The sequence below is a fragment of the Tamandua tetradactyla genome, chromosome 5 (genome assembly GCF_023851605.1).
Source record: "Tamandua tetradactyla isolate mTamTet1 chromosome 5, mTamTet1.pri, whole genome shotgun sequence".
Taxonomy (NCBI): Eukaryota; Metazoa; Chordata; class Mammalia; order Pilosa; family Myrmecophagidae; genus Tamandua; species Tamandua tetradactyla.
This window is the reverse complement of record NC_135331.1, coordinates 1,012,815-1,025,851: the sequence shown is the minus strand read 5'-3', so window position 1 is coordinate 1,025,851 and position 13,037 is coordinate 1,012,815. Positions and strand designations below refer to the sequence as shown.

Genomic DNA, 13,037 nt, shown 5'->3' with positions numbered 1-13,037 from the left:
ATTAATGCAAAATATTAACAGGGAAAACTGTGTATAGGAACTCCGTACTTTCTGCATGATTTTTCTGTAAACCTACAAGTGATCTAATTTTTTAAGTGATACAAAGCTTTGGAGACTAAATAATAAATAGGTTGAAAAAAAAGAAACATGTAAAATGTCAAGGGTTCAAAGGAGTAAAGGAAAGATAAGCCCACTGCACAGAGTGATTAAAGGAACTGGGATTATCTGGTTCAAACTAAACTTTTCTGGCCCATTTGCACAAGTCAAGAGGGATCACTAATGATCCATATAAGCTGCTCCAGAGTGTTCTGAAAAATAAAATGAGAGAAAACTTCCAGGGTCCAACATAACTAACAGAAAGAATGAAACTGCTTTTGACATAATAGCCTCAAGAAGTTTCTACCAGCACTGGTTCGTTATTTGGCTTTGAGTAGTTAATTTTGTTACTCTGGGGTTCAGGGTTGTAGTGAGGGCGAGAGTCCTTGTGTCGCTAACAGAATTCCGGAGACCCCTATTTCTAAGAATACTTTTTTGGGGTAAACATTAAAAATAAACAAATACAGACACAATGTCTAAATCCTAGTATTAAAATAACAAAAGGCCTAGGGACTATAGTCAACAGTAATATTTTAACATTCTTTCATGAACAAGTATACCTCACCAATAAATACTATGGGTCAACAATAGAGGGAGGGGATAAGAGGTGTGGGAGGATTGGGATTATTTTTAATCTTTATTTTCTGCAGTAATGAAAATGTTCTAAACTTGATCACGGGGATGTGTGCACAACTGCGTGCAGATGCTCCGAGCCAGCGACTGCTCTGTGAATGGTCTGGCACTGTGAGAATGTACCCCCAATAACATTACATTTAAAAATAAAAAAGCAAGAGGCCAGTCCATAGAGTAAGAGCCGCGCTCCATGTCTGTGAGACGACACCACGCTCTTCCAGCCTTAACCACACTCATGGCCAACGGCCATGGCGCCACGGTGTGGGCAGCACTGGACTTGCAGGGTAACTTCAGGGTCAGAACAATCCCAAAAGGAGCCTTCCAGGGGAGACTGTGGACTCGCGTTCTCAGAGAATCTGAGAAAGCAGACAGACCTCTACCCGTCTCGTCCCTGAAACAAGCCACCAAGGAGCAAAGCCCAGGCCTGGGAGCACGTGCAGGGCCCCCAGCAAAGGGCCTCGTGTTCCAAGAGCCAACGCTCACCCTTTAAATATTCTCTGATTCGCTCCTTCAGTTCCAAAGATTTATTTTTGCTTCTTTCACAAATTACCTATAAGAAAGAAAAAAAAGTAAATGAACACAACAAATGTTATAAAATCTTATCACATTTTTAAATTAAAATAATTTTATAAAAGCAAGTTTTAAATTCAACAAAATAAGGACATTATGTTAATGCTGAAGACTCCACAAGCCCACACTAAAAAGTTTATGCTGGATTGTGCAGCCTTTTCCTATAATGCGTCCAAAAAGCTTAAGGGAATAGGGTAAAAAGAACAAATAGTGAATTTTGTTTTCTTTCTATGCTTTTTAATTTGCTACAAGGAAAGGAAAGGCTCAAAAGTGCACCACAGCCAAGATATGGTTTGAGAATTTCAAGGCCTGGAACCCTTCTCTCCTTGTTTGCTGGATGACACAGAATTCAGGGTGGGAGAGAGGCGGTCCAGGCTGACTGAAGTGAGGGAGAGGATCTAGTAAGAACAAAATGTCATGTCTTTCCAACTCCAGCAATCAAGGTTTTTAGCCCTTAGAGAAGTACAGCAAGAAGAACCTTAGCTTATTAGAAACAAAAGAAAAATCAATAATCTTCAAATAAGAGGAAAAAAAACACTATATAATTTCACCTCCTACCAGGCTGTGAAGGAAACAAGTTAAAATTGTATGCGTATCCAGGGAGTACAACTACATTTTTTTTGCTTCAAAAAAGTCTTGAGTTTTAAAAGTCAGTTACAAACAGCATTTCGTATTAAAAAAGAAATCTCTCATACAGGAAGCTGAGTTAGATATATACAAAGTAACGATAATCTCTGAGCTGTAGAATGTTCTGTGGAACTTAATTCTGCTCACTTGTTTATTTTAAATTTCCCACAGGAAGCAGGTATTCCCATGTCACAACAGCAACCAGAAGAGGGTGGCAGGGGGACCACCGACGACTGTGTTTTGGGATTCCGTTTTAAAATGAAGGCAGGCTCGGGTCAGTGAGCAGCACTGGCTGCGTCCTGATCAAAGCGTCTTCCAGTTCTCAGCAGCACCTTCTCCACTTTCAGGCACAGAACACACTTCTTCCCTCTCTGAGGCTCATTTGGCTCAAATATTCGTACCTCCCTCTCCCACATGACCCAGGACCGTCTGACAAGGTCACAGCGACCAGGTGGGGGGCACGAGTGGCGCCCAGCACAGTGCCTCTGCCCACTGAGCTGCCCGCAGCAGGGAGCTGCTCAAACTGAAAACCAGTTCCATGGGTAAAAATCAGCAAGCTGGGTCTGTGGTAGAACCTTTCTTCACCAAATGCCATCCAGCTGGCTGAAATTAGCCAATTGCTAGGCTCTGGAAAACTACTTGTTAATTTTAAACACAATTACCATGAAATCTAATACAAATTTTTAGAAGAGATCAGGTTTTCTCCTAACTTCAACACTAGACCACCCACCTGTTCTGTTCTCTCGTGGCCTACGGATGCACAGCCTCCAGGACTCATGTAGTCAGAGCTACCTGTGACCGCATGACAGCTCTCATCAGATTACAGTTCATTTATTCCCATTTCTAACACTACATAATAAGGGAATTTTAATAGATACTCACATCTTCGGGTGTTTTATCATATTTATTCCTTGGATTTTTTACAATCAAAGGATGTGAAGAAAGCACATTGACCACATCTGCATTCCCAAACTTGCAAGCAAAATGTAACGGTGTGTCATATCCCTGAAAAAGGTGCAAAGGAGGTACATTTATTAATTTTTTGTCTTATAAGGCTGCTCTAAGATCAAAATAAGTATTTAGTTAAAAAAAAAGGTTCAAATCAAAAACATCAAAGACATCCATTTCCCTTTATAACTGAAAACGGGCTGGCGTGGTCACACACAGTCTTCATGCCATCAGGCAGCCACACACCCTGCACCTGGGAGCCCGGCCCTGCTTGAGAGCTGCCAACAGACGGGGCAAACACAGTCAACAGGCCCTGTAACACCCAGGAACGGCTGCTTGAAACAAACAGGTACAGTGCTTACTTTATATTTAGAATAAAGCACATCCACGAACCTGGCTTACACTAGAAGAAAACGTGTGCTCTTATCCTGTGCCACCGCTTCCAGTCTAGTGCTGGGCTGCAGCGAGCTGCCCAACCCCCAGCCTCACCACTGCCAACAACAAACTGCTCTTCCTCGGAGGGAGTGGAGTCATGGGCTCAGGGGTGACCTCCAACCAAGCCTCCTCCACCACGGCTGGGAAGTGAAAGGGTGCTCCCCCCAGGAGACTAGCTTCAATTAAATGGCATAAAACACTGGATGGCAGCCACTATGTTTTTGTTTGGTGTCTTCTTGGTGTTGGTACTATTCCCTGTTCCCCAAGGCCTAACTCAAGGCTCCAAAAGTAAGGGAGTCCTACACCACCTCATGTCCAGCTAGCAGCTTTCTCCAGAACCTGGGACACTTACTGGCCAATACTGGTCATCAACGATACTTCAACATCCAAACCTGGGAATAGAATACTCGACAACAGCAGCAGAGAACAAATCTGAATGAGCCCTCTACGAACATCCCTCTGACCCCTGCATCCCATCTGCATGCCAGAAGTCCTAAGACCTTCCTTGGGGCCACCAGTGAGAGCAGCGTGGCCACAACAGCCTCACGGCAGGCATGGAACTGGGGAAGGGTCCGGGGAGCAGACAACTGACCAGTGACATGGCACTCAATGATTAAACCATTATGTGATATTCTACAGATGAGCCAATAGATTGACTATACACTCCTTGCCAGGTGTGTGCGGCACTAGAGAGAGCACTGCAGAGGAAAGCCGCCCTTGACCTTAAGGAGTTCCTAGTCCCTGATGAGAGAACTGACACAGAAACAAGAACGGCAAATATAGAGCACCTGGCTCTCTGAGGGGACCATAACTCACATACACACACCTGACACCTGGAAGGTGAACAATTCAGTGGCTTTTGGCATATTCACAGCTGTATAATCCCTGCCACTGTCTAACTCCAACATTTTTTCATTACCCAGAAGGAAACCTCCTGTGTACCTGCATCACTCCCAGCCAGCCCTAGGCAACCTCTGCTTGCCTCTACTGGATTTGCCCATTCTGGGTATTTCGCATGAATGGACTCATGTAGTATGTGGCCTTTTGCGGCTCCTTTTGCACAGCACAACGTCCTCAAGGTTCGTCCAGGCTGCAGAATGAATTAATACTTTATTCCTTTTGTGGCTGAATACCGTTTCACTGCATGGATAAATGACATTCTGCTCATCCACCCATCAGCTGATGGGCACATGGGTTGATTCCATCTTTGGGTTATTAGGAAGAATGCTCTTATGAAAACCGGTATATCAAGTTTTTTGTGGACACATTTTCATTCCTCTTGGGTAGATACCTAGGAGTTGAACTGCTAGGTCATACAGTAACTCCTTGTTTAACTTCCGGGGAAACCCATACTTTTTCAGAGTGGCTGTATCATTTTACAAGCCCATCAGCAACATGCCAGGGATCCTTCCTCCAACTCCTTGCGGCCACTTGTCCTCTGTCCTTTTGATGGTCGCCCTCCTCTTGGTGGTTCTGATCTGCATTTCTCTAATGGCTAATGATGGTATCTTTTCATGTGCTAATTTGGCCATTTGTAGATTTTCCTTGGAGAAATAAGGTAATCAAGCGCTCTGCCTGTTTTTTAGAGGCCTCAATTAGGAGATGAACAAATAGTCTTGTGATTTAACTCTGATGTTATACAAGTATGCACAAAGTGGGCATCGACAGATATCAACTGGCTGATCAAATGGAAGGACTGCAGGGAGTCAGAAAACATTAGCAGGAACTGGGACTTTACCGCTGGATTAATCTGATAAAGATTTCTGGTGCACAGGACACACCACTGTTAGTGTCTCCTCTAATATTGAGCAATTAATCAACCTTCAAAATATGGTCATTCAACCACTTAACGAACAGAACGCCCTATAAATATGCATTTCTCTTATTCTCCAGTACTGTACTTCAACACAAGGCTGTGAAACCAGGAAGAGTAGATGCCAAATCTGTGTTTGCAGCTGGCACCCCACTGAGGCAGGTTCAACAGGGAAGGAGAGAGGTAGAAGTGACCTTAATGCTCCCAGACAAAGATTCTTTTGCCAACAGGCTCAATAACCAATTCCTGAGACACTGGGGCTTCAAAGAGAGAAAGAGTTTATAGGAGAGCAGATGGCCTAGTGGTCCAAAATCTGTCTCCCCGAGTTTAGGGGGCTCAAAGTTTTTAAGGGTTTTAGCAGGGGGGATGAGGTCATTTCAAATAGCAAGTTCAAAGCAGAAAAGTAGACAGTGCTATGAGCATTTCAATAGAGACCATGAGCTAAAAGGAGGGGAGGCAGAGCAGTCACTTCAGCACTAAAGGTGTAAGTACTGAGGATGCAAAGAGGAAGGGAGACAGGTTCTCTTTCAACAGCAGAATGTAGCTGATTATGATTTACAAATGTCCGGGGCTGAGGTCAGTTAATGGTTGACTTCATTAGCAACAGGGCCTTTGCCCTAAAAGAAAATGACCAGATATAGGGGTAAGAGTTCTTACAGTGACAAAGGCACAAAACAAGGGCTTTTACACTCATTTCAGATATCAGGGCAGCTAAACTGTAGTTTAGGAATTTCAGGTATTCCCCTGTCCACTCCAAGTACCCCAGAAAGCAAAAAGGAATATGAGTCGATATCATCCCTTAAATCCCAATTTCTCGGTTACACTAAGACCTATAAAAAAAGTTCCTCTTGGCGTAAGCACATGCGGCACCCACACGCCCAGCACCCACACACCCAACCCTGCCTGAAAAGATCACAGCTCCCCAATCCCTCCCTGATCAGCATAACGAGAGGGGGAAGGGCCCCTCCAAGTCCCTATCATGCAAGGGTCCCTACCCTCAGGGGCGCTCCCTCTGCCGAGAGCCTGTGGTTTCTCTACGTGTGTAACTCTGGGCTGAACAGAATGACTAGACTCAAGAACCCTACCTGCCCAGTTCCTGGCTGAGGTTTGGATTTCTCCAAGAACGCCTGGGGCTCTCTGGCATCACCACATCTGTGAGCAGAGCACCCGACACGCAGCAAGTACTCACAAATACTGGATGAGTAAATCAGCGAAATATACTAATTTAGATTTAAGAATATTCTGGCTTAGCCCTGAGGCTATAAAAGAGTTGCCGGAGTCCCTTCCAGGTCCCCAGGGATGCTAAAAGCAGGGCAAGAGAGGGTGCAGTGACACCTCATGGGGTACGAAGTCTTAGGAAGGAGAGAGAACGCCTTAAGGAGGTCATGGTACGGTGTGAACCAAGCTCACATAGATGCTGCAGGCCCATACCCTTGCCACGTTTTCTGACCCGGACACACAGTCGAGAGACACACACCGTCTCCCCTCACCTCCTATTAGTCACATTGGTTGTTAGGCTGCTCATGACTCATCTTGACAATCCAAAGACCCTACCTCTAAAGACCTGGTGACAAGACAATCTCTGGGTCTTTCTTCCAGCGTTCCTAGTCACAGTTCCCACAGCTGCTGGTAAAAGTCATCCACACTTTCACTCTCCAAGTTAAGTTTCTATTCCTGGCTTCATGACACTCTCTACTAAGACCAAGAATGACCCATCCATTTTCCATCACTGCTACCCAAAACACAATTTTACTGTGTGTCATTAGTGAAAACTCTCACTCTTCCATTGTTTTCAAGTAACACATTTGTTACAATGGGCCTGATGCATTGGGCCTAGCAAAAGCATTCAAGACCCATCCCCAGAGTGAGTTTTTAGAGTAGGCTGAAAACCTTTTTTCGCAGGGACAACCAGTCATAAAAATGTAGCCTCAGAGTTAATGGCTAAATTCGGAAAGAGGTAACATTTAACTTCTGAACTCTAGAGATGTCCCAAACCAAAGACCAAAATTTTAGGAGACAAAATTGCTGCACACGTGAAAGCAGGCTAGCTGCTGTGAGCCTGGGCTTCTCTTCCCAGTCATTGCTGCAGTCGGATGTTGGGGATTATCTCCACCTTCGCTGGCTTCAGAACCTGGTCGCCCAACACAGCCGAGTCAAGGACTTCTCTCTTATATCCTCATGGTCTCTAATGTAGCATAATTTTTATTTGCTAGAACCAAATCAAAGAATTTGGGGCTGATGGTTTTATGGATTATGAAAGTAAATGAGGCTTATATTTTGTTGTTGTTGTTGTTTTCATGGTGTATTAATCTCATGCTTTTTTTTTCCCCCAGAGAAAACAACTCTCAACTTTATGTCCTCCTCCTAACACAGCTGACCAGCCCTGGCTGTGATTCTGGTCACATCAGTCCCCATGGAAGAGTGCAGTTCCCAGTTCTGAGGCTGATGCTGGCACTGCCGCCCCGGCTCAGTTCCCTTCACTGAACGTCAGTTACAGAAATGCCCAGGTCTGTTCCCCTTGAGGCCATGACAAGGAGAAGCAATTCCCCTATTAAGCTCTTTTCTTTTGGAGGTAAACCTCCTGAAAAGTCTGGCCTCTCTCTTGATCCCTCACAACCTGCCCCCACCAACCCATCCACTCACCAACCCCTTGACCAGAACTGCTCATACTGCTAGCAGACTTTTCATTTCATCCATATTAACCCAAACCACACCCACCCATTTAATCCTCTGACTTGACCAGAGTCCCATTCCTTCCTGCATTCTTTGGGCAGTCTCAGTGACAACTGCAGACCTGCCCACAGACCAGTGTCATGCAGCAGAGAGCTCTCCCTGGAGTCCCAGACCTGCAGAGCTTAGCAACCTCCTGGGCACCCCACAGGGACCTCAAGTGCTTCATGTCCAAAGCAGAACTCACTCACCTCTACCAAAGCCAGAAACATCTTCCTAGAGTCCCTCAGATCTAGTTCTAAGATCTCCATGCAGTCAGCCCGTCTCTCTACCCCACAGCTACTGTTCTCTTGTCAGCTTATTGCCTACTTTACTAAGACTCCCCAGTGGGCTCTGCTGCTTTCAATCTTACTTTCACCTCCAATCTATTCTTTACAATGTGACCCGAGTAATCTTTTTGGAAAAGCAAGTATTTTCATGTCAGCTGCCATTACCCCCACTTCAATTATACCCTCTAGGCCACTCACTATAGCTTTCCCACGTGAACATAAGTCTGCATCAAGTACATTCCGCCAAGGGGTCAGCAACTTTCTCCATAAAGGGCGAGACAGAAAACATTTCAGCTTCATGGGCCACATACTCTCTATCACAACCAGTGACACTGGAGGCGCACCAGGAAGGCTGCCAGGCCACATGCAGACGGACAAGCATGGCTGTTCCAATAAAAGTTATTGATGAAATCAGGCAATGGGCTGGACTTGGCCTGGGGGCTGGGTTTGCTGACCCTTGCTCTAGTCCACTGAATGCTCTACATTCTCCCAACCACTACGCTATTCTTCCTTTGTCTTCTACTTTTTACAGCTGAGGCTCTGCTCTACTGTCTCAGTAACTCAGTCAAATGGCTCCGCCGCCTTAGCTCCCCCCTCTCATTCAACCCTTCTAGCAGACACAGTCCTGGGCAAAGCGAACCATCCCCTCCCATGGTGCCTGCGCTCCATGGCAGGTCCTATGGAGGACATGGTACCCCATGGCAGAGTGCTTTCACTCTGCGTTCACAACTGTCAGACCCCATAAGCGCCCTTGTCAAAATGTTAAAACTTGGTAAAGCTGGGTATTTGGGTAAGGACCAAAACAGTTCTCTGTATTGGTTTTGTATTATTTTCGCGACTATCACGTAAGTTTGAAATGATTTTAAAACAAAATGTTAAGGACAAAAAAGAGCCCTCAACATTGCCACTTCCTTCTGGTCCACTTATCTGCCATCATCTTACATGTCTATTTCTAACCTTCTCAATAAATTCTGACCATCCCAACTTCCTCCCTTACTCTTATGATGGAACTTCCTCTCCCACTCAAAGACGGTTTCTTCCTACATTTCTGGCTGATCTGTGACAAAATCACCATCTCCTAAGCAGCTGTTCAACGCTGGGGGTGGTCCTGAACCCTCCTCTCAGCCGTTCTGTCTGGTTCAGAGTTTCCATAACAAAGTGAAGGATTTTTGGTCAGCATCTTTTTTTTTTGTATTGTTTTTTTTCTCCTGTATAAAAATGAACCCCAACATCAAGGTAGGGAAGAGAGGAGGGGAAGAGAGGAGATACTCCTTGATGTAGGGAAATAGGGGGCAGGAGAAGGCTATGCCTCAAAAAGAGGAGTGGGAGAGGAACTCATTAAGGCAGCAAAATATTCTCTGTAAAAAGTTGGGGGAGGGTCTCCATGGCCTCAGAGATGAAGGCAGAGAAGTTTTGGTCAGCATTTTAAATGTTTACTACTTTTAGTGAGCTGTGCTCAGAGACTACCACCTGTAATATCTCTAATTTTCAGAATTTATCCAAGTTTTCTCTGTGGACACAGACCTAAGAAAAGCTTGTTTCTTTCCACAGACTACACAGCCCTTTTTCTTTGCCTCAAGAAATCACAGTTGGTGCATGTCATGGTTAGGGACAGGTGTCAACTTGGCCAAGTTGTGGTACCTGTTCATCTGATTGGGCAAGCGCTGGCCTGTCTGTTGCAATGAGGACATTTCATTGGATTAGGTCATGATCACGTCAGCTACATCCACAGCTGATTCCATTTGTAATCAGCCAAAGGGGAGTGTCTTCTGCAATTAGTGATGCTAAATCCAATCATGGGAAGCCTTTTAAGGAGGACTCAGAGGAGACAGGTTCCATTCCTGCTTTGGCTGGTGAGCCTCTCCTGTGGAGTTCATCCAGGCCATCCATTGGAGTCATCGGCTTTGCAGCCTGCCCTGTGGATTTTGGACTCTGCATTCCTACAGTCACGTGAGACACTTTCATAAATTTTATATTTGCAAGTGTTCCCTGTTGATTCTGTTTCTCTAGAGAACCCTAACTAATACATCTTGGTACCAGGAGTGGTTCTTAAGGAACAGAATCTTAAAAATGGGTTTTTATGAATGGTTTTCTACTCTGACTGGGCTCAGAGACACTAAGGACTCTGATTCCCATAGTCAGAATGACACTCCCAATCCATGGACTGAGTTGGCAAAGGAGATAGTCAAAATATCATCATTCGATTCTCCTAATGCTTCGCTTGTACGAAGCCAGACTCTGGGGGATAATGTTTTTGACACCTTTACAGAGTTTTGTAGAAATAAGAGTTATAGAGATGTTGGTTGGTTGTTAGATACACTGTCTACATTAAAGGGTGAAAGGGATGGGCTTAAGGCTTCAAACAAGAAGCTTAAGTGCCGTCTGAAAGATGTAGAGGTTTGTATGAGTATCCTGAAGGAAAATTTTATTTCCTGTAGTCGTAGACTTGAGATCTCTGAAAATCAGCCTCAGAATCTTATTGTTAAAGAGTAGCAATTTACAACGTAAACTGAAATCTCAGTCTTGCATGGTGTCTGCCGTTAAAGTGAGGGCATTGATTGGAAAGGAGTGGGACCCTGAAAAATGGGATGGTGACATATGGATTGATAATGATGTTGGGGGTGAGGTTGAAACCCTAGACCATGCTGAGCCTTCTTTAGATAACCCTGTAATAGTCTGCCCTGAGGACATAGCCGCCCCACCTCCAGCCTGCCTTGAGGAATTGGTCACCCAACCTCCTCCTGAAGGGATTAGCCCTAGAGTTATTAATCCTGTTTCACCAGATGAAACTGCAAATGAAAGCCCTGAAGCAAATGGCTTGGAAGATATTTCTAATTCTTTTCATGACCCACCCCCACCACCCCTCATTTCTTCTAGACCTATAACTAAAGTCCCAACAGGCCCCTAAAGGTGAGGTACAAAGTATCACACATGAGGAGGTACGTTATACTCCAAAAGAACTGTGTGAGTTTTCCAATTTATATAGACAGAAATCAGGGGAATATGTGTGGCAATGGATTTTAAGAGTGTGGGATAATGGTGGGAGGAATATAAGGCTGGATCAGGCTGAATTTATTGATATGGGCCCACTAAGCAGAGATTCTGCTTTCAGTGTTATAGCTAGAGCAGTTAGAAAAGGTGTTAACAGCTTGTTTGGGTGGTTGGTTGAAGCATGGATCAAAAGGTGGCCAACATTACCTGAGGTTGAAATGCCAGAACTGCCCTGGTATAATGTAGATGAGGGGATCCAGAGGCTTAGAGAGATTGGGATGTTAGAGTGGATTTATCATGCAAAGCCTGCTCTTACAATCCAGGAATGTCCAGAGGATGCACCTTTTACCAGAACAGTGAGAAATAAATTTGTGAGACTAGCACCATCATCCCTCAAGAGCTCTGTGGTTGCACTTCTCTGTAGGTCAGATATTACTGTAGGAACTGCTGTCACTGAGCTGGAATCCTTAAACACAATGGGGATGACAGGATCCCGAGTTGGCAGAAGCCAGGTGGCAGCACTTAATCACCAAAGACAGGGTAGACACGGCTATTATAATAGACAACAAACTCAAAGGAGGCATCAAAATTATATGAAACACAGAGATTTGTGGCATTGGCTAGTAAATCATGGGGTGCCTAGAAATACAATAGAAGGGCAGTCTACTAAATTCTTGTTGGAGCTGTATAAACAAAAAGAGTTCTAGGTCAAGGGAACAGAAGTCTAACCTGAATTACAAAAACACAGAGTCACGGCCCCTTAATCAATTTCCAGACTTGAAACAGCTTACAGACCCTGAGCCCCTTGAATGAAGGGGAGGCCAGGTCCCTATGGGGGAGAAACTTGTTACACTGCCACAAATTTATACTGTTAATCTTCCTCTAAGTCTTCCCCAAGGAGACCGACGGCCTTTTACCAGGATAACTGTGCATTGCGGAAAAGGAAATGATCAGATATTTCGGGGATTATTAGACACTGGTTCAGAAGTGACATTAATTCCAGGGGACCCAAAACGTCACTCTGGACCACCAGTCAGAGTGGGGGCTTATGGAGGCCAGGTGATCAATGGAGTTTTAGCTCAGGTCCATCTCACAGTGGGTCCAGTGGGCCCCCGGACCCATCCTGTAGTTATTTCCCCAGTTCCGGAATGTATAATTGGCATAGACATACTGAGCAACTGGCAGAATCCCCACGTTGGTTCTCTAACTCGTGCAGTGAGGGCTATTATGGTGGGAAAGGCCAAGTGGAAGCCACTAGAACTGCCCCCACCAAGCAAAATAGTAAATCAAAAGCAATACTGTATTCCTGGAGGGATTGCAGAGATTACTGCCACTCTTAAGGACTTGAAAGATGCAGGGGTGGTGATTCCCACCACATCCCCATTCAACTCTCCTATTTGGCCTGTGCAGAAAACAGATGGGTCTTGGAGAATGACAGTGGATTATCGTAAACTCAACTAGGTGGTAACTCCAATTGCAGCTGCTGTTCCAGATGTAGTATCATTGCTTGAGCAAATCAATACATCCCCTGGTACCTGGTATGCAGCTATTGATCTGGCAAATGCTTTTTTCTCAATAGCTATTAGTAAGGACCACCAGAAACAGTTTGCTTTCAGCTGGTAAGGTCAGCAATATACTTTCACTGTCCTACCTCAGGGGTATATCAACTCTCCAGCCCTATGTCATAATCTTGTTCGCAGAGACCTTGATCATTTCTCCCTCCCACAAGACATCACACTGGTCCATTATATTGATGATATCATGTTGATTGGACCTAGTGAGCAAGAAGTAGCAACTACTCTAGATTTACTGGTAAGGCATTTGCGTGTCAGAGGATGGGAGATAAATTCAACAAAAATACAGGGGCCTTCCACCTCAGTAAAATTTTTAGGTGTCCAGTGGTGTGGGGCATGTCGAGATATCCC

The 13,037-nt window shown here is 44.8% G+C and overlaps 2 protein-coding genes across 3 annotated transcripts in view; one reads left to right on the top strand and one right to left on the bottom strand.

The window, feature by feature from the left end:
- PGAM5 (PGAM family member 5, mitochondrial serine/threonine protein phosphatase) overlaps window positions 1-8,000 on the top strand; it is a 68,132-nt gene extending 60,132 nt beyond the window's left edge. Inside the window, exon 6 of the mRNA XM_077159510.1 lies at window positions 7,456-8,000. Within this exon, the coding sequence (XP_077015625.1) occupies window positions 7,456-7,606 (151 nt within the window). The 3' untranslated portion in view covers window positions 7,607-8,000. The remainder of the gene's footprint in view (window positions 1-7,455) is intronic.
- ANKLE2 (ankyrin repeat and LEM domain containing 2) overlaps window positions 1-13,037 on the bottom strand; it is a 42,345-nt gene that overhangs the window by 19,357 nt on the left and 9,951 nt on the right. For both annotated transcript variants that reach the window (XM_077159508.1, XM_077159507.1), the window contains exons 5-6: window positions 2,809-2,931; window positions 1,213-1,279 (exon numbers count right to left, since the gene is read on the bottom strand). In XM_077159508.1, the coding sequence (XP_077015623.1) occupies window positions 1,213-1,279; window positions 2,809-2,931 (190 nt within the window). The remainder of the gene's footprint in view (window positions 1-1,212; window positions 1,280-2,808; window positions 2,932-13,037) is intronic.